We start from the raw sequence: 27,551 nt of genomic DNA, 5'->3' as shown, positions 1-27,551 counted from the left end.
TTCATTGTTCCAAAAGAAAGACACAAGTAATTTATGTGACTTGGAGTTCACATAAATAACTTACTTGGTTATGAATGAACTTACTTATTTTTTACCAATAAAATCTAAAAATAAAATCTGCCAGGAATAACAACAAACAGAGTTAATTAATTTTGTGATTTATTCCATTTCAATGGGTCTGTCAAGATCATTTTTTTAACTCACTAATAGAATTATATGCAAAGCCCAAAACATAGCACATGGTAATAATTTCCACCATTTCATTGTCATTATGATTATCATCATCAAAATTATTAGATCGGTCATTTTCCTTTTCCTTTCTGCACAGGAAAACATTCCCTGAATGTGGAAAATAATTCTACATTTACTGAAATTATTTTCTACCCCAATAGCTTATATACCTAATGCCTCTGTCACTTCTTGGTATGGTTTTGTAAGGAGTAGAGAAACATGGCAAGGGATATTGGGTATAAAGTGGCTGGTACTTCTTTCCCAGGAATGGGCTAAAGCCTAGGGATCTGAGTGGACTGGATTCTGCTCCAATCAGTGTAGGGGAAACGCGTTCTATCCTACCCTGTTCTATCCCGCTCTTTGGAAGGCCTTAGAACCACAAGGCAGAATCATGAGGTTCGTTATATTCTTCACTGGCTACCTTGTGGCAGTAAGAGGACCCTACCATGGAGTAATTATTACTATGCCAATTTTAGAGAAAGCCACCCTTTTACTCTTTTGATATTGTTCTTCCATTAACTATGAGCAGTATGAGACTATAAGAGCATATAAGCATACTGAAACATTTTTGCCCAATTTAAACTGAGAACAGTCACTTTTATAATTGGAGCTTGGGTGTTAGAGACAGACATTCCTCCCTCGCAATCCTGTCACACTAACCTTGTGCAACTGACCTAAACTTTCTGTAGGTCTGCTTCCTCTTGCATAAACTGACACCATTAGCACTTATGTGACTGAGGTCATTAATTTTAGGAAGTAGTGAAATACTGTCTTAAAATAGTAACCCATGTGCTTTTCTTTAGGCATAATCTTACGCTAATTTTCTCAACAAAAATTAGGATTGTTCTATGATGAAGGCAAAGACAGAAGAAACAACAAATGTTCTGATTTTTTTTTTTTTACAATTCACAAATAGACTCTCAAAGCCCAGAGTAGCAAGATACAGATAGAGTGTTATGGGCTGAGTTATGTTGCCCCCAAATTCCTATGTTGAAGTCCTAACCCCCCAGTACCTCAGAATATGACTGTGTTTGGAGAAATGATCTTTAAAGAGGTAATTAAGATTAAATGAGGTCATTAGGGTGGGCCTTAATCCATTATGACTGGGGTCCTTATAAGAAAAGGAGTTTAGGACATGGACAAGCACAGAGGAAAGACTACATGAAGAAGACAGCCACCTCCAAGCCAAGGAGAGAGACTTCAGAAGGAATCAACCTTGCTGACACCTTGACCTCAGACTTCTAGCTTCCAGATTTATGAGACAATACATTTCTATTATTTAAGCAACCCAGTCCATGATACTTGTTAATAGCAGCCCTAGCAAAAGAATGCATCAGGTTTTTGCCATAAAAATAGATCAAGAAGAATGGAGAAAGCTCCAGATGCCTCTGGCCCCATAGAAGGCTGGCTCAGGATTGTTCATTCAGGCAGAAGCTGGAAGTATGAAAGAATGGAGCTTTGGAGAAGGAACCTAGAACGAGGAGACTAGATCTAGGGGAGCCACATGGAAGGCAGTCCCTCTACAGAGATGTTCAACAAAGGTTAACCCATCTCTTCTCCATCATGCCCACCATCACATATACTCATTACAATGTCAGTCATGGAAACCCACTGCAGATCTGACTTACATATCCCCTTTTACATAAAGGTTTTTAAGTAAAAGTTCCAAATAGCTATTAGTCTAGAAGAGGAAGAAATGGGCACTGTCCAGGCAGATGAATTGTTTAATTAAGAAGGTCCTGGGAGAAAGTGGAAATGTCATTTAAAGACTGAAAAGGAGTAATTCCCAAGGAAAGGCAAGTTTGTTAGAGCAGATACTGCTAGATAGGCAAATAGAAGAAAGCTCTGGAGATAAATCTACCATTCAAATATAAAAGATTTAATGGCCTTCCTGAAAAAATTCCTGAGAATTTTTGCCCTTTTGAGATGTAAAATCTTGACATTTTGAGGCCACTTAATTAACAATTTTGTTGTGAAAATAGTTGAATTTTGCATGAGAATCTTAAAACTGTAAATCAAAAGTCATTTGATTGGTTTAGAGATGGAAAAACAATACATAATTCTTCACTCCCAATCAGTCATGCCAAATATGTTATTTTTTCAAGTGTTTTTTTATGGCATTATATTTAAAACCATTCAGACTAAAGTTATTATTTTACTAATTTTTTTAGATATTTTTTATACTGCTCAGAACTAGTACTACAAATTTCCACACTCCAAAGTATTTAACAGTCTTCAGTTTTGTCATTTGATGGAAAACAGGGAAAATTGAGGAAAGAAGAAGTTTTCAATAGCATAGTAAAAAATTTTTTAAAAATTTTGCTTCTATCATATTCCATTCATTCACTATTTTTCACTTAACTTAGAATGTTTTTATCGATCACTTACTGTATGCTGGGCATCTGGACCATTAGAGAGAAAAAGACAAGCATTTTCCCTGCTTTCCTGATGCTTACAGGCTTCCAGGGAGGCAGGCATTAAACAAAGAATTACATGAATAATTATTTAAGAAAACTAATACTGGGTCTAGGTGCAAACATGACTCAATTTCAGAAAAAAATTCAGGTGGAGGAGGAAAAAAAAAAATCTCCAAACAAGTTAAATATCACTTTTGAAATACAAAGGTGATCCATGTCCATTACCAGCCCTCCTCAGTTGAAGTTTCTTTCTTTCTTTTCTTTTTTTTTTTTTTTTTGAGACAAAGAGAACATGAGCGGGGTGAGGGGCAAAGGGAGAGGGAGAGGGAGAGAATCTTAAGCAGGCTGCTTGCTCAGCGCAGAGCCCAACAAGGGGCTCAATCTCAGGACCCTGAGATCATGACCTGAGCCGAAACTAAGAGTTGGACACTGAACCGACTGAGCCACCCAGACGCCCTGAAGTTTCTTTTTACACCATCTTCATGAAGTTCTGAAAACCAAAGTCGGCCTTTTATTAAACAAGCATTGCTTGCCTCTGTTTATTTTTACCTTTGATATAGTTCTTTCTTTTTTAAAAGATTTTATTTACTTGAGAGAGAGAGAGCGAGAGAGCATAAGCAGGGGGAGCGGCAGAGGAAGAGGGAGAAGCAGGCTCCCCATTGAGCAGGGAGTCCAACACGGGACTCGATCTGAGGACCCTGAGATCATGACCTGAGCCGAAGGCAGATGCTTAACCAACTGAGCCACCCAAGCACCAAGCACCCCTACCTTTGATACAGTTCTGAGCATAGATCCTGATCTTTCACATTTTGCTGGAAAATAGAGGAGATAAAATCATGGCAAAGTGGGGGAATTCAAAAACATGCTGCCACTTTGCAGGAAAGATCAAAGTGACAAGGTCCCAGTTTACAGTCTTGAAGTAAGCGTCTAGGCGAGATTTTCTCTTCTTTCATTTTCTTCAGATAACAAAAATTGCTGAAGTGAGATTGCTGAGTTGTATGGTATTTCTATTTTTTTAAATCTTTAGAGGAAGCTCCATCTCGTTTTCCATGGTTGCGCCAATCTACATTCCCACCAGTAGTTCATGAAAGCCTGCTTTTCTCACAAACTTCCACTTTTGAAGTAAGTCATGAGGATGTAAGGCACAGCACAGGGAATATAGTCAATAATATTGTAATAACTTTGTACGGTGACAAACGGCACCTTTTCTATCAGTCAGGATTCTTAGTTACTGGTAATAGAAGCTGACTCTGAGTGCAAAATCACAGCAGGAGGGAGTTCGTTTTTTTAAGGATGTAGGGTAGTTCTCGGAATTCCTAGCTCCAGGTAATGTTCCAGGAAAAACATCCAACATCATATTGCAGAACCGGTCCGATGAGGACATTACTGCTGCCGCAGCTAAGCAGTAAATTTGCTGCTCTTGACCTTGATGTTACTGCAAACACTTACATCCCTGACACCGTTGCCTTTCCCGCCTTTTTGGTTACTGGTTCCGGAGTTCAAGTGGGGCATGAGTGCAGAGCCTGGGGTACATGCCTATTCGACTATCCCGGCACCATTACCAAACTGTCTTAATTACCGTAAGTTTCTGAAGAAACTCTTTACCATTTATTCAAGTTCTAATAATTGGATCTTTCTCTAGTCTTTCCACTCTTCTGTGACCTGAGATTTAGGTGTATCTGTTACCAAATAGATTTCTTTCTTTCTTTCTTTCTTTTTAAATAAAGCCTGCCAATTTTTATCTCTTAAATGGAAAGTTAGTCCATTTATATCTATTATAATGACTGACATATGTAGACTTGTTCCTATAATATTGAGTTTACATGTGAACTATTTGTTTTCGTCTCTGTCCTTTCTTGAACTCTTTTCAATGAATGAGATTTTTATATTCCTTTTCTTCCTTCCCTGCTTGGAAGCTATGCACTATGTTTCTATTTTTTTTAGCATTCCCCTACAATTTAATATGCATACTTATTTTAACAAAATATAGGCTCTAAGCATCCTTGAATTATTTTCATATTGTTCCTAACTTCAATACTATTTTTTAATCTAAGAAATTAAACATTATTGTTATTGTTTTATACTTTCAATATTCTTTTAGAATTACCCAGTGGTTTACCAATTTCTTTGCTCTCCATTCCTTATGTTAGAATGTTAGGAACATTTTTCTTTTGCCCAAACTACTTTCTTTAGTGAGGGTCTACTAGAGGCAAATTCTGACAATTTTAGTTTACCTGTAACTATCCTTATGTTGCTTTCATTCTTGAAAGATAGTTTCAGTGGGTTCTAATTTGACAATTATTTTGACTCTGCATACCTGGCTATTAAAAATTTAGATGCCAGTTGAATTACGTTTTTAATTTTCTTCGGTTTTTCCTGCTTTTAAAAATTCTCCCTCCCTGTCCCCTTTCTGTCCACCCCCCCCCCCAATTACAATTGTATGTAATGTCTAGTTTTGCACTCCTTTTAATTTACCATGGTTGGGGATTTAATGAGCTTCCTGAATATAAGGATTGGTACCTCTGATCAATTCCGGAAAATTCTCAGCCATTAACTTGTAATATTCTACTCTTCCCCATTGTCTTCCTGTTATCAATTTCTGAACCCACAATTAGATTATATCACACTTTTTATTTTTTAAAATCCTATATTTTTTTTCATTTTCCTGAATCCCAGGGAGATTTTTCCCTCATATTTATCTTCTACTCCACTAATTTTCTCTTATGTTGTGTCAAATCTACTGTTGAATTCATTTATGCATCTTTAAATTTTAGTGATTTTGTTTTTCTCTTCTTAGTGTTCTGGTTTTTTTCTTTTTCTACCTACAAAGAATATTTTAGAAGTCTCTTGTTCTCCTTTTATACTTTCAACTCCCTCTTGAACATTCTGTGTTGATATTTAAAGTCTCTTTGGGTTGGTTTGTTTTTCTGCTGGTTCTAACTTATGGTACTGTATGTCCTGGTGTGTTTTGTGATGTTTGTATGCCGTGTCACTTAATCTTGACCTGTGGGAATTTTGAGGCCTAAAACAAAGATTCTCCTGAGGCAATTGTGTTTGCTTCTGCCAGGCACTTTCTGGGGCCTTACGATCCCAGGACCATTTTCACTGAAATCTCAAGTTAAAGTCTTTTGTTTCGTTGTTTGCTGCACATATAGGGTGAATCTAGATTCCCTATCTGTATGAGGGTTGGATTATAGCTATAGATTTTCAAGGGATTCTTTTTTTCCCATGAGTTGACTGCAATATTTAGATAGGCAAGACCCTTTATGTTCCCTTCTGAGGAATACATTTATTTCTAGTTTATGCTTACACTAAGGATGTGTAAACATTTGTGAGCCTAGATGTAGAAGGGCCTAGATTTATAAGATTGAAAAGCCTCTCACCTGGAGTGGAAAATTCTCAGCAACTGTCTTTTTAAATATTTTTCTTTCTTATTATTTTCCTAATATCAGGCTTTAGAATCTCAAGTTTAAAACTAGGCTTTGTGAGTATATTCTGCATCTTGTGTGACCAACGAATTGTTAGCACAAAGTCACCAGGGTTTGTGTGCTCTCAAGAGAAGAGTGGCTTAAATGTATACCTCACAGGTTTCTGGCATTCACTGATGTTCTGGCTTCTAAGGATTTCTGACTGCCTCACCAGTAAACACCTTACAACTCAGCAACACACATGAAATATTTCAATACTCATGTCTAATTGTTTTCAGTGAGATGCTTGTTCAGGTAATTCTGCTAGAGAAAAAAACCCTCTCTTTTCCCCCCATTTGTTCTTTTTCTTTTTTTAAATAATAAGATTTTTTTAATAATATGATTTTTAAGATATCTTCAGCAGCCTATATGCTAATTTTTATGTCTTAATATGAAATCTTAGGTAAAATGATCAGACTTTTATCCATCCGCCTTATCCTCACTCTCTTCCAGTGCTATTGAATCGGGGAAGGAGGTTCTCATTTCTTTGTTACTTAAATGTTAGGGTCATAATGAACTATTTCCAAAGGCTTATGGATAATTAATTATGGAACAGATTAAATATAAGTCTACATACCTGATACTAACAAATGCTGGAGTGTCCTGCCCCTTCAGCTCTAGGGTCAATTGAGTTTTGGAAGATTTTGTCTTTTAATGCCTCTTGGGTGAAGGCAAAAGTGGAGAGTCACATGATTTTAGAGCTGAAATAGATTATGTATTTCAAAGACGCATGTTCTCTCTTTCTTTGCCCATGGCAGATCTTCCTTATCAAAGTATTAATATGTGGCATGTGGAAGTAAAAAATATAGGAGAAAGCATGTCTCCACTTTCCTTTTAATTTATATTCAGGGAAAAATAAAAGAAAAATTCACCGAAAAGATCCATCTATCCATGAGAAATACTCTGTGTGACGTAATGCAAACACCACAGATTCTGAGCAGGCTGCAAGGTTTTCAGAACTAGACAGAACAATTCAGGATAGATTTCGTCCTACCTTGGGGTCTACATTTATGGTGAAAACATGAGATATTTCACAAAAATGATGGAGGAGAGGAATCACATTCCAAGAAGGTAAACTGGGATAGAAGGAGAATGGGCCAGGGAGGTGACTGGATAATCACAGATGGATGATCAATACTTGAGCTGCACTCTTGAGACAAGAACCAGAATCTGTTCTGAAATGGAGCAGGAGTATGCTGTTCTCTGTTCACATTTGCTAGACATCAGTCCAGTTGGCAGCTCTGCTCTTTCCAGGCATTCCTAAGGTAAAGTGAGAGAAGAGTAGTGATAGGAGGACTCTACTCCCACTTGCTCTTGGGAATACCCATAGTATCCAACAGGAGACAAAGGCAGTGAGCCCTGTCACCAGCTCTGCTGGTGACCGTGTCATGGCAGGTCATCCATCTTCTGAGATCTGGCTCATTCACTTTGCCCAAGTCTTTCTGGTTCTATGATTCTACTGTGGTGTTTCTTAACCAGGGCTGCTCATCAGAATTAGTTGGGGCAGCTTTTGAAACATACCTATGCCTGGAACCACCTCTGGAAATTCTAATGAAATAGTTCTGGCAAACAGCCTGGACAGAACTGGATGAAGCAATGATCCAGCAGAACAGTGGCCATGGGTGCCAATCAGTACAAAATACTGAAATGCCCCTGGATGTGCAAAAACATTAGGAAATTGCATACATTAGAACGTCTCTCCACGACAATATTCTTTACGACTGAAAGGACAAATGTTGATAAATTGCTTGAAGGTCAACAAATGTTAACTTAAAAAGAGGTGTGTTTACCCAACAACTTCCCTTTGCTGAGAGCATGGTCTGCCAGTTAAAAGACAAAACTGATGCCCCCTTCTCTAATCTTTCCCACAGGGCATGTCTCCTCTAAATAGTGATCCCTGTTAGTCAGTTGGTCTACATGTGTCTTTTGACTGTGATGCCCACCATACCAATCCCCAACTATATTCATACTCCAGGTGAGAGACACTGTTCTAGAAATAAAGCATACAAAAATGATTTTGTAAACGAAATAGTTCTATGTTATGTTTATCATTATCATCATCATTATGGAAAGGCAGTATGACACATAATAAACAATCAGCATTAGTGTCATTAATATTAAAATACTATGGAGCATATTTTTCTCTTTGGTATTAGGAAGCTCTATAACCAACTACCTGCTTCAAATTCTGGCTCTACTACTTTTTATCACTGTGAACTTGGACAAATTAATTCATTTCTTTGTGCCTTGATTTCCCCATCTACAAAACGAAGAGAATAATATTGCAAATTTAAGGTTATTAAGAAAATGAACTATGTTAATATATGTAAAGTATTTATAACAGTGCCTAGAATACACAATGAAAGTTTGTTTTTGCTATCATTTTCATCATCATTATTATCATGATTAGTATTGATATGAATCATGGATATGTTGGATCTGGAATCCAAACTGGTGTGACCAACATTAGGACTAACAGATTTTTTAAAGAATTTAAAAAGGAACCAGAAGAAGCAATTGAGACAAAGCTGACTCAAGTAATTTTTTTCCAGATCCTGTCAGATACAGACTCAGGAGATGGAAACTTTATCAAGTAAAACCAATAGCACAGGACACAGGCCTAGATTTATGGCCAGTGTCAGAACCAAAATATCTGATCTCTGAAATCCAAAGCCAGTAAAAAGAAAGGTCAAAAAGTGGAGGCAGGCCAGACACAGGGAATCAAAATGAAAGAGCCATTTTAACAACCAAGTATTAAACAAGAGGAAGTTTCCTGGTTTCTCTCACTAGATAGGAACAAGTTAGGGACCTGACCTGCTATACTGCTGGTCCTCAGAGCAAGGCAATGGTTGTTGCTCAGAGTAAGGGGGCCCAAATGCATTTGACAGCACAGAATTGCAAATAAGTTTCCTCCCAGAATTGTTATGAAAATATAATGGGATTGTGTGTAATCTCATAGTGTAAATTGTTACAACTATCATTTGGATAAAACTAAGGAATGACACTGAGATGCCCGGTTTTCTTCTTGGTTTATTCCAAGGAGGAAAGAAGGTCATTGCTATTTTACATGAGACTTAAATTTATTACTCAGGTATCTCAATTTTTAATTTTTGTAAATCATTTTTTAAGTAATAGCCTCATCAGTTTCTTGATTTCTATTTATTTCATTGGTTATTATTCATCTCCTTCTTTGGTATGAAGCACATTTTATTAATTCCTGGCCTTGGAAACTAAGTTATCCATATAACAGATGTAAAAGTAAGCTTAATTAGAGCCTGCATTTTAGCAAGTTCATCAAGTGATATGTATGATATGTGTATGTGTTAAAGTTTGAGAAGGTTTTTATCATAGAGGAGAGGACTTTTGACACAAGCCAGCCTTATAGGTTCTTCTCTATATCTGTATGTTAGAGAGAGGGACTTCCTTTCCCTTGCAGGCCTTCCTTTCCTATAGTCCATAAGGATTTAAGTTTGGGATTGTGAGGGCTGCCTTCCCCACCACATAGAGTAAACCAGCCAGAAAGTATACCCAGGCCAAATAACAAAGGATGGTTATGAGATATAGCAAGATAGAACCCGTACAACATTACTTGAGTTCCTGCCATGCCTGAAATCAGAACTCTTGAAGTTCCCAGTTAAATGAGTCAATAAATTATCCCTTCTTTGCTTAAACTATTTTGAGTTGAGTGTCATTTGAAACAAAGCGTTCTGAAATACCTAATAGAGCAGTATCAACCATCAAATACCAAATCTCAAAAAAGTACATAAATTTATCATTCTGGAGCATCATGCAAGAGACAGATCTAATTTAATTTCCAGTCTATTTCTGAGCCAGAAGCTTTGTAAAGGAAGTAGTCAATGGGCAAAGGGATAAATACTATATCTCATTGTCAGGAGGAACACTTGTCTCCTTTCATCCCATGCTGGTTTCCCCTTCTGTTCTTTTCCCAGCATCTCCCAAGCTCAAGATTTTCAATTAGTTAATAAACTGTCTCCAGCTGTTTCTCTTGTTGTGCAAATTTCAGGAGAAAAATTAATTAGCATGCACCTGAATGTATTTAGACGAGATTTTCAAGTGGCTTTTTACTATAAAAATCTGAGCAGTCCTATAAAAATAAATTAACAAGCTTTGGGAATACAAGATTGGAAACAGACTTTCGCTTTCCCCTGGGTTAACAATATTGAATGGGCAAAATGATCAGAGTGATGGATACTTGCTAAAGAGGAAAAGTTTCTTTTAGGAATCAGGCATATTGTTCTATAGTTTTTATTCTCTGGAAAGACCAAGAATAGTAATGCCTCTTTGCTACATAAACATGCAGAGCAGAAGAAAATGATTGCTTTTAATCCTCTTAAAAGAGCAATTACGTTTCAGTGGGTTCTACCCTGTTTTGTCTCTAGTTCTTTATCCACTCACGTCGGCAATATCAGGGATGATATGTTTGCTCTTACCGTCTCAACAAAAATGTCAGACTTCTAAGGCAAAGTGTAGGATTCAACATTTAATGTTTATGAGTCCTCAGAAAACTTCTTTCTTTATTTGACCTATAAATATGTCTTATGATAAATAAGATATAGCAATTATTTGAAATCCAAAGTAAAAACACACTTTCCTCCAAACAAAACGAAATGGAAATGTTGCGTTAAACAAGACCTACTTCTCCATATCTGTGCCTTTGCCGTTTCTTTTTTTTTTTTAACGATTTTATTTATTTATTTGAGAAAGAGACTGAGAGAGAGAGAGCATGAGAGGGGGGAGGGTCGGGAGGGTCAGAGGGAGAAGCAGACTCCCTGCCGAGCAGGGAGCCCAATGCGGGACTCGACCCCGGGACTCCAGGATCATGACCTGAGCCGAAGGCAGTTGCTTAACCAACTGAGCCACCCAGGCGCCCAGCCTTTGCTGTTTCTTTAGCTTGCAATGCCCTCTCTCCTATTTCTAAAATATATAAAATAATTCTTTTTAAAGATTTTATTTATTTGAGAGAGTGAGAGAGCACAAGCACGGGAGAGTGGCAGGGGAAAGGGAGAAGAAGACTCCCCGCTGAGCAGGGAGCCCGATAGGGGGCTTGATGGGGGAGCTTGATGGAGGATTCCATCCCAGGACCCTGGGATCATGACCTGGCTGAAGGCAAACGCTTAACCGACTGAGCCACCCAGGTGCCCCTAAAATATATGAAATAATTCTTGCCTTAATACCTATACATCCTAAGTGCCTACCACTGATTAGAGTTTGCTACCCTTACTTAAATAATAATCCTTGTTGTTTACTTTTACATAGCGCCAAGCATTGTGATGATTGCTTTACCCATGTTCATTCATGTCATTATCAGAAGAACCCTATGAGATAGATATTACCATCATCCTCATTTTACAGATGAGGAAACAGAACATACTAATTTGCCTAAGATCACACAGTGACGAAGCAGCAGAGCTATGGATTGAGCTGTGCTAGCTGACTGTCTAGCACAGTATTTTTTAAAAGAGACTGTTCCATCTTTAAGGGAAAAATTAGCAAATCTGTTACAGAATACACAGATTTACATAAACACACACACAACTTACTCTTCTCACAATTCAATTCAAATTCAGCTAAACTTAAAAGCCCCCTTCTCAGTGACCACTGTCAGGTCTCCCCCCTACTTATCCTTAATTCTCCCTTGGAAATAGCCTATGAACTCCTATGTAATTCTGTACTTTTTCAAAGTACTCATCTGAAAAGTCCTTGGATTATAATTATATATATGATTTATTGACCCAATGAAATTGTAGGCTCTGGGAAAAGAATTTTAAAATTATTCTTACAAAGCATCTGATGTAGTGTTTTGCATGGAATACATGCTTAATCGTCACTTGTTAATTGAATTAATTAATACTATATACCAAAATTGTCTTTGCCTGAAGGATAGATTCCAAGCAGTTGTCTCGAATTTGGGGGAAAAAGATGAATATGATGATGATGATGATGATGATGATAGAAATGTTAATGATAAGGATAAATAATAATGGTAGGTATACAGAAAAAGAATCTAATACTGGGTAGTTCTGTGGAAAGTAACTGTTTTCCAAAATAATGTTGATAATTAACTGAATTCTCTTATAAATATCCACTACCAATATCTATGTAGCCAACTCAATATTTTTCATTTACACTGTTAGAACAAATGTTGTTTCTTTCAATCTCTTATTAAGAAAATTTAAGGTAAGATAATGAGTTGATGACATTTAAAACTTTCTGAGCTCAGTGGAAAAACAAAGCTTTTGTGCATTAATCCTTATTGTGTATTTCTTATTGCATATTTAGAATAATAATAGCAAGAAGTAACGATGATGACAATTATCTAAACAGCAATATTCATCTTTCTAATTTTCTAACAGCTTACTACTTAACCTCAGAAAAATGCCTATGACATTTTCTGGCCCGTGTCTCAGAGACTGCACAGAAACGTGGTCTCCTGTGTCCAGTCTTTGGGCTCAGATCTTGGCCCTCCTACCTGGGCGGCCCCAGGTCAATCGCTTTGCCCTCTGGGTCCTGTCCTGTAACACAGTAATGACAATTCCCATTTCACACAGCTGCGGTGAGGTTGGGATGACACGCTAAGCACTGAGCAGTAAATTGTAGATAGAAAGCACTGAGTATCGGATACTATTTTAAAGGTGTCTTATTGGCAATATTCATACCTCCCTCACATTATCCAGTTGTCAGGAAGAAAACATTTAAAACCTGATTGTACCACAGAATTTGCATGCATGAGTAAAGATGTTGCCTGTTCAGTAATGTTCTCAAAATGACCTCAGTCCTTCATTTCCCTGTGAGCATTTCTGAAAAGGAAATGGCAATGATAATTATTTACTTTTTGATGTAATTATTCTGTTCTGAATTCATATTTATGTATATTGCTATTTGCCTCATCAGGTCTTTGGTCACTATGACTATCATGTTTAATATCCTTCTGTTAGTATCCTGATGTAATGCATTTAAGACAGGCATGGCCATTTGTTCTGGTACTTCTAGGCAAGGAGATAATAAAATGAACCATGAAAGAAAATTCACATGGATTTTGAAAATCTGTGACAGTAAAACAATGTCTTTTTTAATTTCTGAAGGGCTGTATATTTTCAGTGTAATTCATTCCTCCCGAGACTTTTAATGTGGGACAATTTGCATATTAATTGTTCCGTCTCAAAGGATTAATTGGTTACTTCAAATAAATTTGGTGGATTTTCTAAAGAATTGTCCTGAGTGATGGAAAACACAGACACACACACACACACACACACACACACAGAGTAATGAAAATGAGCTATAACCCACACAAAAAGTTTCTAAAAGAACTCTCACATGCTTAATGGAAATTATTTCATGGTTTTAAAAGAAATGAGCCTTATTTGGGAGCAGACTCCCCCAAGCAGTCACAGGATATCTACTGCTTCTTTGTGTCAACTCAGGGGCTGAGGGATGTCTCAAAGTCTAGCAGGGCTAGCTTTTTCTGAATTTCTCTGAATCAATCTGTTGGATGATTCAGGTCATGACCTTCGTTGTCATCTGGTCAAACACAGGTTTGTAATTTGGATTATAGCCAAATACAAAGCTATATTCCAAGACTATGTAAAAGATTTCTAATGTGGGTTCCTTCTCTGTAATTCCATGTGTCCTGGTAAATCAACATTTTCTTTCTTAAAACCCCGAATTTTTTCCTATGCGTTTCATGGAATGAATTACTGATAAAGCTTAAATTTATTTTCCCTTGACATTGAGAAAGTCCAGACTTCTCTACCCAGACTGCAACGGGATTTTATGAATGTCAAATCACCTTGTATTCATCAAGAAAATAAGCGTATATTTGAATTGAGACTCTTTGTAGTTTTGTTAATTAATGGGTAATACTCATTTTCTTCCTTCTTAATCAAGAAACCAAATGTAATCGCTTTTGCTGCAATTACCAACGTGCCTTATTCCCAAGCTATTTGACAAATGATTCTATAAAGTACAAATTGATTTTGCCATCATAATGAGTAACATAAAAGCTTGATCAAAATAATTACCTCTATATTTCTGGCATTTTCATGATGCTTCCTTGGGAAAAAAAATAAAAACTAAAATTTTTCCTAGTTATGTCCTTCCCAAAAATGTGGAATCACTGAGTGAACAGATTTTTGCTCTAAAACACCTGCAAAAATAGTTATACTCATGGTCTTCTTCCAAAGAATTTTCATCCTGTGCAGCACTATTTAGCATTTAACACATCAAAGTCATGTCAAGTTTTCCAATCTTCTAATCTTCCTTTTACCAGAGGTAGGTGGAATATTGAGTGGCAGCATTACAATTCTTTCCCAAACCAGAGATACTAAGATCTGCAAATGCCATACATGTGTAATAACTCTTCTTCACCCTTGTCTTTAATAAAAAGCTAAAATTGCATCTGCACAGGCAAAGCTAAGTCTCAAAAAAAGAAAAAAAGTTTTTTTAAAAGGCTGCATGTGTGACTCAAACAGCAAAGTCTTTAGAACCAGATAAACCAGCGTCCTTTGTCAGAAGTCATGGCTTAACTCTTTGAGCCTCTGACTCTTTACCTGTGAAATGTGTAATAATAATATAAAATAATATCTAGCTTCCAGAACTATTGTGAGGATTAACTGAGATAATCCACAAGAGAAGATGGGTACCTCATAGACATTCAATAAATGGAAGCTGTTTTTATTAAATTGTTTCATGGACGGAATTTATTAGTTTCACCAAAACCATTTAATTTGACTTGTATAGACAAAAACAGGAGCTCAAGTGATAAATATAAAATAAAATAAAATAAAATAAAATAAAATAAAATAAAATAAAATAAAATAAATAATTGGAATAGAATAACCTCAATCTCAGCTGAACCAGAGCTCACACAAAACAGGAAAAAACTCAGAGGAAGGAAATAGAGTTGAGTTGATTACTCTCTGAATTGAATCCTACAGAGAGCCATTTGGATAATTATTTGTTACATTCATACATCACAGAATCAGCAATTCAGCCATTCCACTTAGCCACTTTCTTTTCTTCCATCCCTTCCTACATTTTCCAACTTCATAGATAGGTTTTCATCAAAGCCAATCAACACCGTAGGAAACATTTTCTGATGCTATGTAAGTGATTTTGTTAGGATAGTTTGAAATCAGGACTGACTTTTGAATTATCCAGATTGCCTACTTACAGTGCCTACCTAAGCCAATGCCAAAATAATTGCTCAAATGTTTAATTAGGAAAGAGCTATTTCCTAATTGATCACAAAACTCTTATGATGGAGAAAGCAGATGCTAATTTCAAATCCACCTGTATTAGTTATTTAGATGACATTTTATATTGAATTCATGCACTGTCAACCCTGGGACCTCAGGCTTACTTAGATTGCCTGACATGTGTCAGTGTCAAGGGCATAACTGGGCTGGAGGCAATGGGGAAAGATCTCCAGCACACTAAACACCGTTGGAATACTGGGCAGAGGAAGGTATCATCAATATGATTCCAGCTCTTTCTAATAAACCGAGAGAGTGTCATCCACCACAGCTGACCCAGCCATGACTAGCTCCATGTCTTGCTGCCAGTAATTTTAAGAAAAATTAATTAGCATGCACCTGAATTATTTAGACAAGATAGTGATCACATTTTAGATCTTCTCAAATTTCAAAGCTACTGTGGTGCTCTGGTTGCAATATAATCAAATCTCCCATATTCTGGGGCTTACAATTCCAACCTGGACAATTCCAAAAACCTTGGATTGCTTAAAAGATGGCACCATTTATGGTATCTATAGAGGCCTCCCCACAGTCATCCATGTTCCGCCAAAGAGAAAACTGTGATGCTCACTTCTTCAATTGTGCTAGTACCTGGAGTAATCAATTTTATATTTCTACAAAGGCTTCATAGTTAAATCTAATGGCTACATAATATTTCACAGAAGCTGAGGAATAGCCATTCTGCTAGAGCTGAACATTTAAACTCCTTCCTCTCTTCCCATATGATAAAAATGATGCAATCATGATGTCCTTTGTCACAATTTCCTTCTCAGGAAAAGGATTACTGTATCAAAGGGAATAACTTTGGGGCGCCTGGGTGGCTCAGTTGGTTAAGCGACTGCCTTCGGCTCAGGTCATGATCCTGGAGTCCCGGGATCGAGTCCCGCATCGGGCTCCCTGCTCAGCAGGGAGTCTGCTTCTCCCTCTGACCCTTCCCCCTCTCATGCTCTCTGTCTCTCATTCTCTCTCTTGCAAATAAATAAAATCTTAAAAAAAAAAAAAGGGAATAACTTTTAGAGTTTTTGATGTGCAACACTAAAATTCTTTCCAAAAATGTTGAACCAGCTCATGCTATAAAAGGTGTGAATTTAAAGCATCAGTTTCACTTTGCATTTCACAACATTCAATTCTTTAAAATATTTTGCTAAATAAATATGCCAATTTATTATTTTTGATCTTTATTATTTTTATTATTCATAATATTTTTTCTTTCATTTATTAATCTTGTTACCTCAAGTGAATGTTGTTTTTGTATATTTTGCTTATTTATCTGCTGGAATCATAATGGTTCTCCTATCGCTTTATAAAATCTGCATATTTTTAAAGTATTAAATTATTTCTGTCGTATATGCTGAATATATTCTTCTCTAAGATGAGCTTTTACTTTTTTGTAGTTGTTTTTGTGCTTCAAAATCTAGACTTAAATTAACAAATATTCATTAAGAGCTTATTGTATATCAGGCATTTGACAAGATGTTAGGGCTACAAGATGTCATGGTTGCTGTTCTTGTATAGTTGCATTTAAGAATGCATTAGATAGTCAAATAGCAAAAACTGGAAATCAATGGCTTAAGCATATGGAGTATAAGTTTAAAATTATAAAAGTTAGTTAGTCCAGGCCTGGTACAGATGATAGCTCTTGAGCTTTTTTTGTCAAAGACCCAGACTCTTCTCTTTCTGTTCCATCAAGCTGAGTTCATGACTTTCCTACTCATGATTGCACAATTGCTATTGAATCTCCAGGCATCAAATCTACATTTCATGGGGGAGCCATAAAGGAGTTCTAGAAGTAGGAGGATATTTGTGAGCAAGAACTTCTCCAGAAGTACAGGTAAGCAAGACTTTCCCCACAAATCATCAGTTTATGACTCATTGACCAGACCTGTATCACATTGCCACTCCCAGCAACAAGAGAGCTTTTAAGTATTTTTGTATACTTCGGTGCAACGGTCATCCAAAGAATAGCAAGGGTTTCTTAATAAGGAAGAAATAGGACTGGATATTAAGTAGGTGTCAGCCTCAGAAAGGCTATCCACAAAAATAAATAAATAAGTAAAATAATTAAAGTTGTAATGAGTGCAGTGAAAAAGGGTAGCAAATGCTGTTATAAAGACTAGTATGGACTGGGACTATATTAGACAAGATGCCCCAGAAGACCTCCTAAGGAGGTGACAAAGTTGATGGGAAGATGAGAAAGAATCAGTCTTGGAAGAATGAAGGGGTGTAATCGGAGGGGGAGACAAACCATGAGAGACTACAGGCTCTGAAAAACAAACTGAGGGTTCTAGAGGGGCGGGGGTGGGGGGATGGGTTAACCTGGTGATGGGTATTAAGGAGGGCACGTTCTGCATGGAGCACTGGGTGTTATACGCAAACAATGAATCATGGAACACTGCATCAAAAACTAATGATGTAATGTATGGTGATTAACATAACATAATAAAAAAATTTAAAAAAATTAATGAAAAAGGACATAATAATGTCAAAAAAAAAAAAAAGAAAGAAAGAATCAGTCTTGCATACAATGATGAAAGGAAAAGTAATCCAGGCAGAGGGCAGGAAAAATGCAAAAAGGCTTTAAGGCAGAAAAGAACCTGGTTTATTCACAGAACTAAAGAAGACTAGTGGAGCTGTGAGTCTGAGGAAAAGGCCCAGGGAAAGAGCCGCAAGATGAAACCATAGAGCTGGTCAAAGTCTTCCTTATTCAGAGGCTTATTGACCATGCTAAAGTGCTTTGATTTTCAAGAGTAATGTGCAGACTTTGGTGCGATGTCTTACATAATCTGATTTACATATTAAGGAGATTACTCCAGCTGCTGTTTGGAAAAAGAACTGTAAATGACAAGAGTGGACATGAGACGCCAATTAGCATTCTGTGATGGTCCAAATGTGAAAGAATAATTTTCTGGATCAAGATAGCAGAATAGTGATAAAGAGAAATACGGTCACAGGAAAACGTCAGAGGCAGAATTATCAAGATATACTGATACCTTGGCCAGGAAAAAAAGAAAGAAGGGAAGAAATCAAGAATGGGTCCAAGATTTCTGGCTTGAACAACAATAGTAAGACAAATGGACTTAATATTTATTAAGAGGACAGAGAGCAGAGAGAAATCAAGAGTTTGGTATAAGATGTGTTAAAATCAAAGCTTCTATAAACCAATCACATGAAGAGATCAAGTAGGTAGTTTAAAATATGAGCCAGAAGCTCAAAGGAAAAATCTAGGCTAAACATAGATGTGAGAATCAGCAAAATATAGATAACATTTAAAGGCATGAGTATCAATAAGATCATATATGGAGAAAGTATGCAAAGATCGAAGAGGACCCAGACAAGGAACAGAAATATTTAGTGAGGGAAAAAAGGTGTCAGCAAAGTGAGTGAGGGGGAGCAGTTGGTAAAGTAGGAGGTAAACCAAGAGAGTGGTGTGTCTTGGAAGCCGTAAGAGGAGCATTTCAGAAAAAAGAGAGAGCTCTTCACGAAAGCTCTTAGGAGATAAAGTAAGAGCAGCATACAGATGAATCTATTAATTTTGTACTTTTTTCTAGCAACTTAGTGATATTAACCTTATCATTCTATCATGATTAGATCACAAAGGCCTTGAGGGCAAAGATAATGTCTAATATTATTTCTGTTTCATCCATATGCTTATCAGAGGGTTAACTCAGTAAATTTTTAGAGTCAGAGAATCACAGCGATGATAGAAGTCTTAGAAGTTACCCAATCCAATCTCTTCAACAAATAGGGAAACCCAGACCAAGAGTAGTTAAATAATTTGCCCATAGCCACCCTGCTAATTATTGGCTACTTACAAAAAGACCTGAAACTAAATCCATACCCGGTCAATTCCCAATCTAATTTATGTTTTACCACATTATGCAATAGATTTGTTTTCAAACATAGACGTGGAGGGAAGAGGAAATTTTTTCTTTCTTATAGGCAAACTCAGCTTCCTATGTTAAGCCAGTTTTAAGTCTAAATTAGAAGGAATATATAGAGAGAAATGAAATGTTGATAGTGAACATGTCTGTATTGAATCCATATAGATATAGCCACATGTCTTTCCATATTACAAGATGTGGATCATTCAATGACAATGATTGAGAGAAAAATAAACAGGAGGGAGAGAGAGAAATAGTGTCTTTGTTTCAATCAGAATGTCTAGTAAATTAAACTACTTCCTTACCTATTTGACCACTTCCTACTCAACCTAACCCAGTTCAAAAACGATCTAAATCTGAAGACTGGGGAGAGAACTTACTATCTGCCCTGTATGTGGTCTCATACCTCCCTGCTACCAGTGGTCAGAGATGGAAGACATGGTTGACAAGATTAATTAATGACTGTTGTGAAACACATACCACACTAATAGTTTATGATATCAGCTCTTTATACAAAACAGCATATCATTGTATTTTGCTGAGATTTTAATTCACTGATCTAAAATGATAAGCTATTTGAAAGCAAATACAGTATTTCATATAATGTTAATTTTTATGGGCTCCTAACCTTCCATCATATAATCCAGTGCCATTTTCCCTCTAAACAGTAAATCAAATGGATACAATTTATTCATTGTAAATATTGAATAAATCCTTAATGAATCACATAATAAATTCTTACATGGTTTCCTAGTGAAGTCTCTGCACAAGAAGTTAATGCCTTGGGGCACCTGGGTGCTTCAGTTGGTTAAGCGTCTGCCTTCAGCTCAGGTTATGATCTCAGGGTCCTGGGATGGAGCCCCTGCTCAATGGGGAGGCTGCTTTTCCCTCTCCCTCTGCCCCTCCCCCCCTGCTTGTGCTCTCTCGCGCGCGCTCTCTCTCAAATAAATAAATAAAATCTTAAAAAAAAAAGAAGTTAATGCCTTGATCTGATTGTCTTTATATTCATGAGAAATTATTGAAAAAATATGTTCCATGATTATATAATAGTGTTATTTGGACTATAAAATGTACTATAAAATCTATATTGGTTCTAAAATTTTTTATTAGTTAGAAATTAAATAACTTAAAATACTAAAGCATGCCATTTTCTGCTGCTAGAGACACAAAGGGGCAGATGGTTCTGGAGTAATTATTGTGATCCCTTTAGTTAGACACACTTTAAAATTATGTAAACAGAACCAAGCAGAGCAATTTATCAAAGTGGAAATTAACAATATATAAATGCAGAACATCATGAAGATATTTCTAAGAAATTTGTGTCTTCATTCTAGTTAAATTTATTCGACTTCTATCTGTAAATACTTCTTAAACAAGCTTTCACTAGTTATTTCTTGAAAGACTGCCACTTTGAGAAAGACAGCTAACTCATAATTTTGATAGCTTTTCCAACTGATTCTTGTCATCCCCAGAAAGTTCAGGAACCTTTACAGAATTGTATGGCACCTGTCTTTTAGCCACAAAAGACAAACTTACCAGAACAATATCTCAAAGAAGAAACACAATATAGATAACAAAAGATAATAAAATTAAAAATATGAAGCAAAATTTGCCCAAGCAATACTAACATACATTGTCAATTCTAACCCTTAGTTAAAAAGAAATGTATTCATAGAGAGTAAACTCTTTTGTAAAATGCTTCTCTGTAGGAATAGTTATTACCATACTCCAGGATTCTAAGTAGAATTGTTGCTTTCTTCTTCACTGACTCCCTAAGTGGCTGAGCTGAAAATGTTTCCTTAAATGGCTCTAGACTCTAGAGCAGCTGTGCATAATGATTTGACTACTATCAACTCATCCTGGGAAGAATGATCTACATGACCTTCTTTGACCCTCTGGACTCCTGGTACTAGACATATCATGTAACACAGGCTCTGGGACCTCCACTATATTGAACTAGCTCCATCATTTGTAACAAAAGCTAAACATGCAGCAATAGTGGCTGGGCTGTGAAGAAGAGAGTAGCATCTATGCTGTCTTCTCTTTCATCTCATAAATCTTTAGTTCAACTACATAGAGAAAAGTGAACCATATTTGGTTGAATCTATTTTCTCCCAAATACATCCAAGGCACTCCAGGAATGAAGAACTAAATCCTTGAGCAGGTGCTGGAAAACCATGTCATGATCCTATATGCAAGGTGATTCCACAATATACTGTAATGAAATCCACAAAACCGTAATATTGAGAGAAATGAGATACCTCTAAGATTTGGTTCAGGGATGCTCTAGGTTAATGGTCTTGATATTGACATAAATTGACATAAATCTCTGGACAATGACAGTGATGAAATTTTTTTTTTATCAGTTGAGTTTCTCAAAATTTTCCCTCTTAGATGGAGGGTGTTTTAGTGGTTACAGGTACCTGCTGTAGAGTCAAATTGTCTGGGTTCAAATCTGGGCTCCAATGTGTTGACCCACAAAGAGGTAACTTTAGGCAAGTTCCCAATCTCTGGAAATCTTAATTTCTTCATCTGCAAAATGGGACTTACTTTGTAGCTCATTAGGAGAATTAAAGGAGAAAAGATAGGTAAAGTATTTGGTATAGTGCTTACTACATATCAGTCATTCCAAAAAGTTATTAGTAGAGACCAAGAAAGAGCCAGTAATTGCATGTTTGGGTCCATGAATAATTGAAGTTAGGAGCCTCTCTGTTTAGTGCCTCTCATTTATTTGATTTTCTATAGAATGGAAACTCAAGAAGCAAAGTGACATAATGAATTGTTCAGTGTTCACCAGGGCAGAATAAGGATAGTATCAGTATATTTTGCATTCAGGTTAGATTTAGTTACTATCAGAAGTTCATAAGAATAGACATCACAATACTTGCTGGCATCCAAACTTTCTGTTTGTCATACCATATTCATCCTTATGACCAGAAAACGTAATGTTTAAGGTTAAGTAACAAAAATAGATATCTGGTTTCAAAGGTTTTTTTATAAAACCTTTTTTTTTTAAGATTTTATTTATTTATTTAGAGAGAGAGAGAGCATGTGAGCAGGGGGAGGGGCCAAGGAAGAGGGAGAGAGAGAATCTCAAGCAGACTTCATGCTGAGCGCAGAGCCCAACCTGGGTCTGGACCCAGGACCTTGAGGCCATGACCTGAGCCAGAATCAGGAGTCAGATGCCTAAACGACTGAGCCACCCAGGTGCCCCTATAAAACCTTTTAATAACCCAAGATCTGCATTTACTTTCCATGGTTACAAAGGTAGATATCCAAAAAGCACAGACTAAAGCTCTTCATAAAAAACAAAGCTGAAACATAACAGCAAATGGTATAGATAATAATAGGAGTAATTTAAATGTGACTTATAGTATATACAGATTCCTTACAAATTCATGGTTTATAAATAAAATTATTTTAAAATGTTGTAAGCAGATAGAGAATTAGAAGCAAGTTCAGAAAAAGTGAAAATAGTTTGATTTGTAGAAAAGAATATTGAAGGTAAATAAAATGATTTAAAAATTTTTTCACTGTTGGGGGACCTGGGTGGCTCAGTTGGTTAAGCATCTGACTCTTGGTTTCAGCTCAGGTTATGATTTGGGGGCCCTGGGATGGAGCCTTGAGTCGGGCTCTGCACTCAGCATGGAGTCTGCTTGTCCCTCTCCTTCTGCTCCTCCCCCGCTCTTGCTCTTTCTGTCTTTAAAATAATAAATAAATAAATAAAATATTTTTAAAAAGTTTTTGTCGCTGTTATGCTACTGTTTAAATGGTATTTTAAACTGGACACATGACCATATCTACTAAAAATGCTTTTAAAAAACTAGCTATTTGACTGTGGAAAGTTGCTAATTGTTTTTGTCATACAAGCAAAAAATAGGTAGCTAATACAAAATACCATTTGTAATAAATTTCCAAAAGCTGAAAATGCCTATTACTAGGAATCCATAATAGTAGAAAAATGTTTGCTTATTAAATATTGTGAAGGTTCAATATAAAAGTAATCATAAAAGTAATATAAAACGAAGCCAATTAGAATGTTTATTTTTTTTAAAGTTGGGTTTACCAACACACCCATACACACACACACACCACACACTGAAGATAATCAGTTTTTTGTAATATTAAGTTATCTAAGCCTTTGATCTAGAAAATTATATCTATTAGATAGGTCTCTAATCTGGACACTAAAAATTTAGTCTAGAGACTAAAAAGTCTCATCGAGAAATTATTTTTTATGTAATGTTTTTATTGAGAAAAGTTTTTCAACAAAGGTTAGATTTTCATAAATGCATGTAAAATGTGTTTGAGAAATTATTTACCTCACTATTACAATTTACTGAGCTTTTTAATGTGTTTATACTTATTTATAAGAAGAAAATAAAAGCATATTTGGCATTACAATTACCATTAAATACAACCTTTAGCCTTAACAAAGACATGTATGAAAAGATGTTCAAATGAAGATTCGAATTAACATGAGCCCCCCCAACAATTTAAATGCATTAGCCTCATTGTCAATAACGCTATTTTAAGAATACGTAGAGCTCTTTTATGTCAGAAAGTTGCTCAACATCTTAACCCTGCAATGAACTTCTTCACACATAAGCAGAACTATCACAAGAAGAGGAGTAGGAAAATGGTTGGCCACAGAGGAACTGGGCTGGTGACCCTGTCTTCTACTTGGTAAGATGTGGGTAGCTGAACATTGTCTAACAGGTGCCTGGAGTCTGTTGTGCGATTCTCAGAATGGTTACATTTGCACAGATTTTTGACTACATGATGTACTCAGTGGGGAAAATTATAGTGAAATCAAGAAAGAAAAATTATTCTCAGTCCATTATCTGATTATTTTAGGTGAAAGGGTTTCAAACCTAGATTACTCAGAAGAACATTCTTAAATCTCCCCTTTACTTTGTATATTCAGTCACTGTAAGATCCCAGGCTCTTTATCACGTCTTTCTATGAAAAAAAACACTTCTCAGCAAGGCGCTTTGAATATTGGTATGTAAGCTGTTCTCTAAGTCGGTAGATATTTAGTACCTACTTTCATCTAATAAGGGGTACAGCATATCAGCTGGGTCAACCAGAAGTTGAATAGGCAATATTTCAAAGGAAAAGCAATTACGACATTACAGTATTTTGTTGTTTGACTATTTCACATACATGATGCACCAAAATGAAGAATAGCTAAAAGAAAGTCTCTAACTGAAAAATTTTATCAAGGGCAACACTAAACTGTGCTTTGCTTGTTGTTCTTGTTGAAAGCATTCCTTAATGTTGATCTGTTTATTCTTTTAGAATGTTGTCGGGGGAGAAACTCAAGCTGATAAATCATGTTTTTCTTTGAATTTGTTTTTTTGAGTCCCACAGTTCAGTATTTACATAAATGGGTGCCCTGCTGCTGTGAAATCGCTCATCCATGTTTGTCTAGAAATTGTTTGCTATAAAGCTAAACCCATATGTTTTGCAAGGCTTTTTCTCCCTCTTAAAAATAAACCTGAATTTCTCCTTTCCACTAACATTGATGAGTATTCTAGAACTGTCTTCTGTATAAAGTCTCCACACAACGGAAGATTAGAAAATTCATAATAATAGCTAACCTATCATGCCTTCACAGTTAGTTTATTATCAGGTTCTAAGCCCTCAGTAACTTGGCTACAAGAAAAAAAAATACATAGTTACTATAATCAGAGTTTACACCATAAAACTGTAGCTAGTCAGTGTCACAAATGTTTAAATCTTATTTTTCCTAGTTTTGGGAAATAGGAGGCAGGCACTTTATAAAAAAAAATTCTTTTAAAGTCATAATCATAAGGTTGTGAGGTTGACCCCAAACTATTGATTTTGTGAAAAGTCATAGTATATAGTCTTTCTAGTCTTGTGAAAAGAAAGAAAAAAAATATTGACCTGTAAAAGTATAGTACATTTTAGGAGCTTTTTCAGGATGCCACTAATACCATCTCCCAAATGTAATCTCAAGGGAGTTAACCTTCCAATAATAAGAAAGAAGTTTAGATTTTGCCAGTGGGGAAAATTTGGAGATCAAATACTGATGTACTTTCTAGACCCTTACTACTAATATTAGCTGTGAGTGGGAGGCATAAAGGCTAATAGTTTTAAGACTTTAGTTCTCTTTTCTACCTTCTCAACTCATTAAAGTATTTGATTTTAAAACAAGCTATTCCATAACTGGAAGCCTGTATCTCTCAGCCCCTTCACTCATTTTGCCCATCCTCACACCCCCCTCCCCTCTGACAACCATCAGTTTGCTCTCTGTATTAATAGGTCTGATAAGTCATGAGAATAAAAAGTACAGCATGGAGAATATAGTCAATGGTATTATAATAGCCTTGTATGGGGATAGATGGTAGCTACACTTGTGAGCATAGCATAATACATAAACTTGTGAAATCAGTATGTTGTACACCTGAAACTAATGTAACACTGTGTGTCAATGATACTCAAATAAAAAAAATTTAAGTAAAAACAAGCTGTGTTTTTATTCATTATTTCCCATCCCAAGTTTGGATGATGGAAAGAGATCTCTATTTTGTCATGTTATACTCCTTGCCTTTTTATTACTTTTCTTTTCAAAAGAGATAAACACATTCATGTCATCCACAGCTGTTCCTCCAGATGTTCCTGAATCAGGACCAAAATCAGCTCATCTGTTCTTTAAATGTGGTCTTCTTGGGAAATCTCTGTCTTCTCTAGGTGAGCTCTTTCATAATTCCAGTCACAGCGGGACAGAGACCTTTGCTTCTAAGAACATCTGCCTGCCAAGAGCAGGATGAAGCTCCCTGACCAACTCGGCCATGGAAAAGGCAGCCCCACCATCAAGTGGCCCATCCAAGGGAGGTGAGAACAGCTTTCAGCTGGAAAGTGGACAGAGTGAAACCACAGTGAAAGGCCTTGTTGTAGAGAAATGCAATTTGCTGTTGAATTCAGAGCCCATTTATTGAGGATGCAAGGTGTGCTGTGTAATTGACATACATCATTTTATTTAGATCGTACTCAATGACATCGTGAATTTCATCACCACTTTACAAATTAGAAAACCAAGTTTAGCGAATATATGAATAAGAATTCTTTGGATGACATTGCCAGAAATCCAATGCCAACCATTTTAAGTAAATAGAGTTTAGTTGGCTCAAATAACTGGAAAGCAGTGTTGCCTTCAGGCCTGGCTGAGTCCATAGGCTCAAAGGTTATCATCATATTTCTGGCACTTCATCTGGGTTTCTCAGCTCTGTTTCCCTCTGAGTTGGCTTTATTTTCAGGTAGGCTCTTTCCATGTGTGTCAAAGATGAACACCAAAGTTCCATGCTGACATTACCCTTACAGCTAGTAATTCCAACAGGGAGAAAGAGTGCCCTTTTTCTGACAACTCTAGAAAAAAAAAGTCCTGAGGAAGACTCTGATTGTTTTGGCTTGGATCATATCCTCATATCTGAACCAATTACTTGAACAGGGTGCTCTGGCCAGGACTGGGTCATGTTGCCCACTTCTGTGGTGAGAGAATGTGGTCTGATCAACCAAACCATATGAAGAAGGTCCCCACAGAAGGGTTCAATGACCATTAAAAAGTGGGAAAGGAAACCATGCTTAACCACAAACAAACAAACAAACAAAATCTGTAGTTACCAGGTTCTTGCCCGAGGCCACAGTGCTTGGACTCATTTTCAGTTGAGCTGACTCCAAATCCCATTCACTCCTACCCTTGAGAAGAAAGGGAGAAACAGACGGTCAAACTACCTGAGGAGAGAAGACTGATGTTAGGTCCACCAAATGTCTCCAAAATACTTTCGAAGTAAGTTAAATGGTAGACTCAGTTCTTCATGGTGTTTGAAGTAGAGATCCCTGGAAAATATATGTTTCTGAATCATGGATTTCTGATTTAGGGTTTACCCTCATAATTATAAAATGTTTACTATTCAATTTAACTTGTAATTAAAACTTTCTAAAGTATATTTAAAGTGTTCTTATCATTTTTAAGAGAGCACTTATATAGAATATAATGGCTTGAAATCATCAACATAAACATTAGCTATTATAATGTACTACAGTATAATTACACTCTAGGGTCTCCTGAGGTTGGTAGAACTATTTACCCATATCTTAAATTTAAGTTTTCCTATCAGTTTTTGTTATTCTTCTGTCATCTCCCTCATTTGTTAAGACGATATAAAAACCAAAATAAAATTATATTTTTAGTAGGATAAAAGAATGTCCTCTACCACTGCTAGCCTCCATCAATAAGCTCCACCATTATTTTGT

General features: G+C 36.4%; 1 protein-coding gene across 1 annotated transcript in view; it reads left to right on the top strand.

Moving 5' to 3' along the window:
* The first annotated feature begins 4,022 nt into the window (after positions 1-4,022).
* The window catches only part of LOC110574190 (chromobox protein homolog 3-like), a 73,975-nt gene continuing 50,446 nt past the window's right edge, over positions 4,023-27,551 (top strand). The window contains exon 1 of the mRNA XM_044916093.1: positions 4,023-4,151. Coding sequence (XP_044772028.1) covers positions 4,023-4,151 — 129 coding nt within the window. The remainder of the gene's footprint in view (positions 4,152-27,551) is intronic.

The sequence above is a fragment of the Neomonachus schauinslandi genome, chromosome 6 (assembly GCF_002201575.2).
Source record: "Neomonachus schauinslandi chromosome 6, ASM220157v2, whole genome shotgun sequence".
Taxonomy (NCBI): domain Eukaryota; kingdom Metazoa; phylum Chordata; class Mammalia; order Carnivora; family Phocidae; genus Neomonachus; species Neomonachus schauinslandi.
The sequence above is the reverse complement of the archived record's forward strand: the minus strand, read 5'-3'. Positions and strand labels throughout refer to the sequence as shown.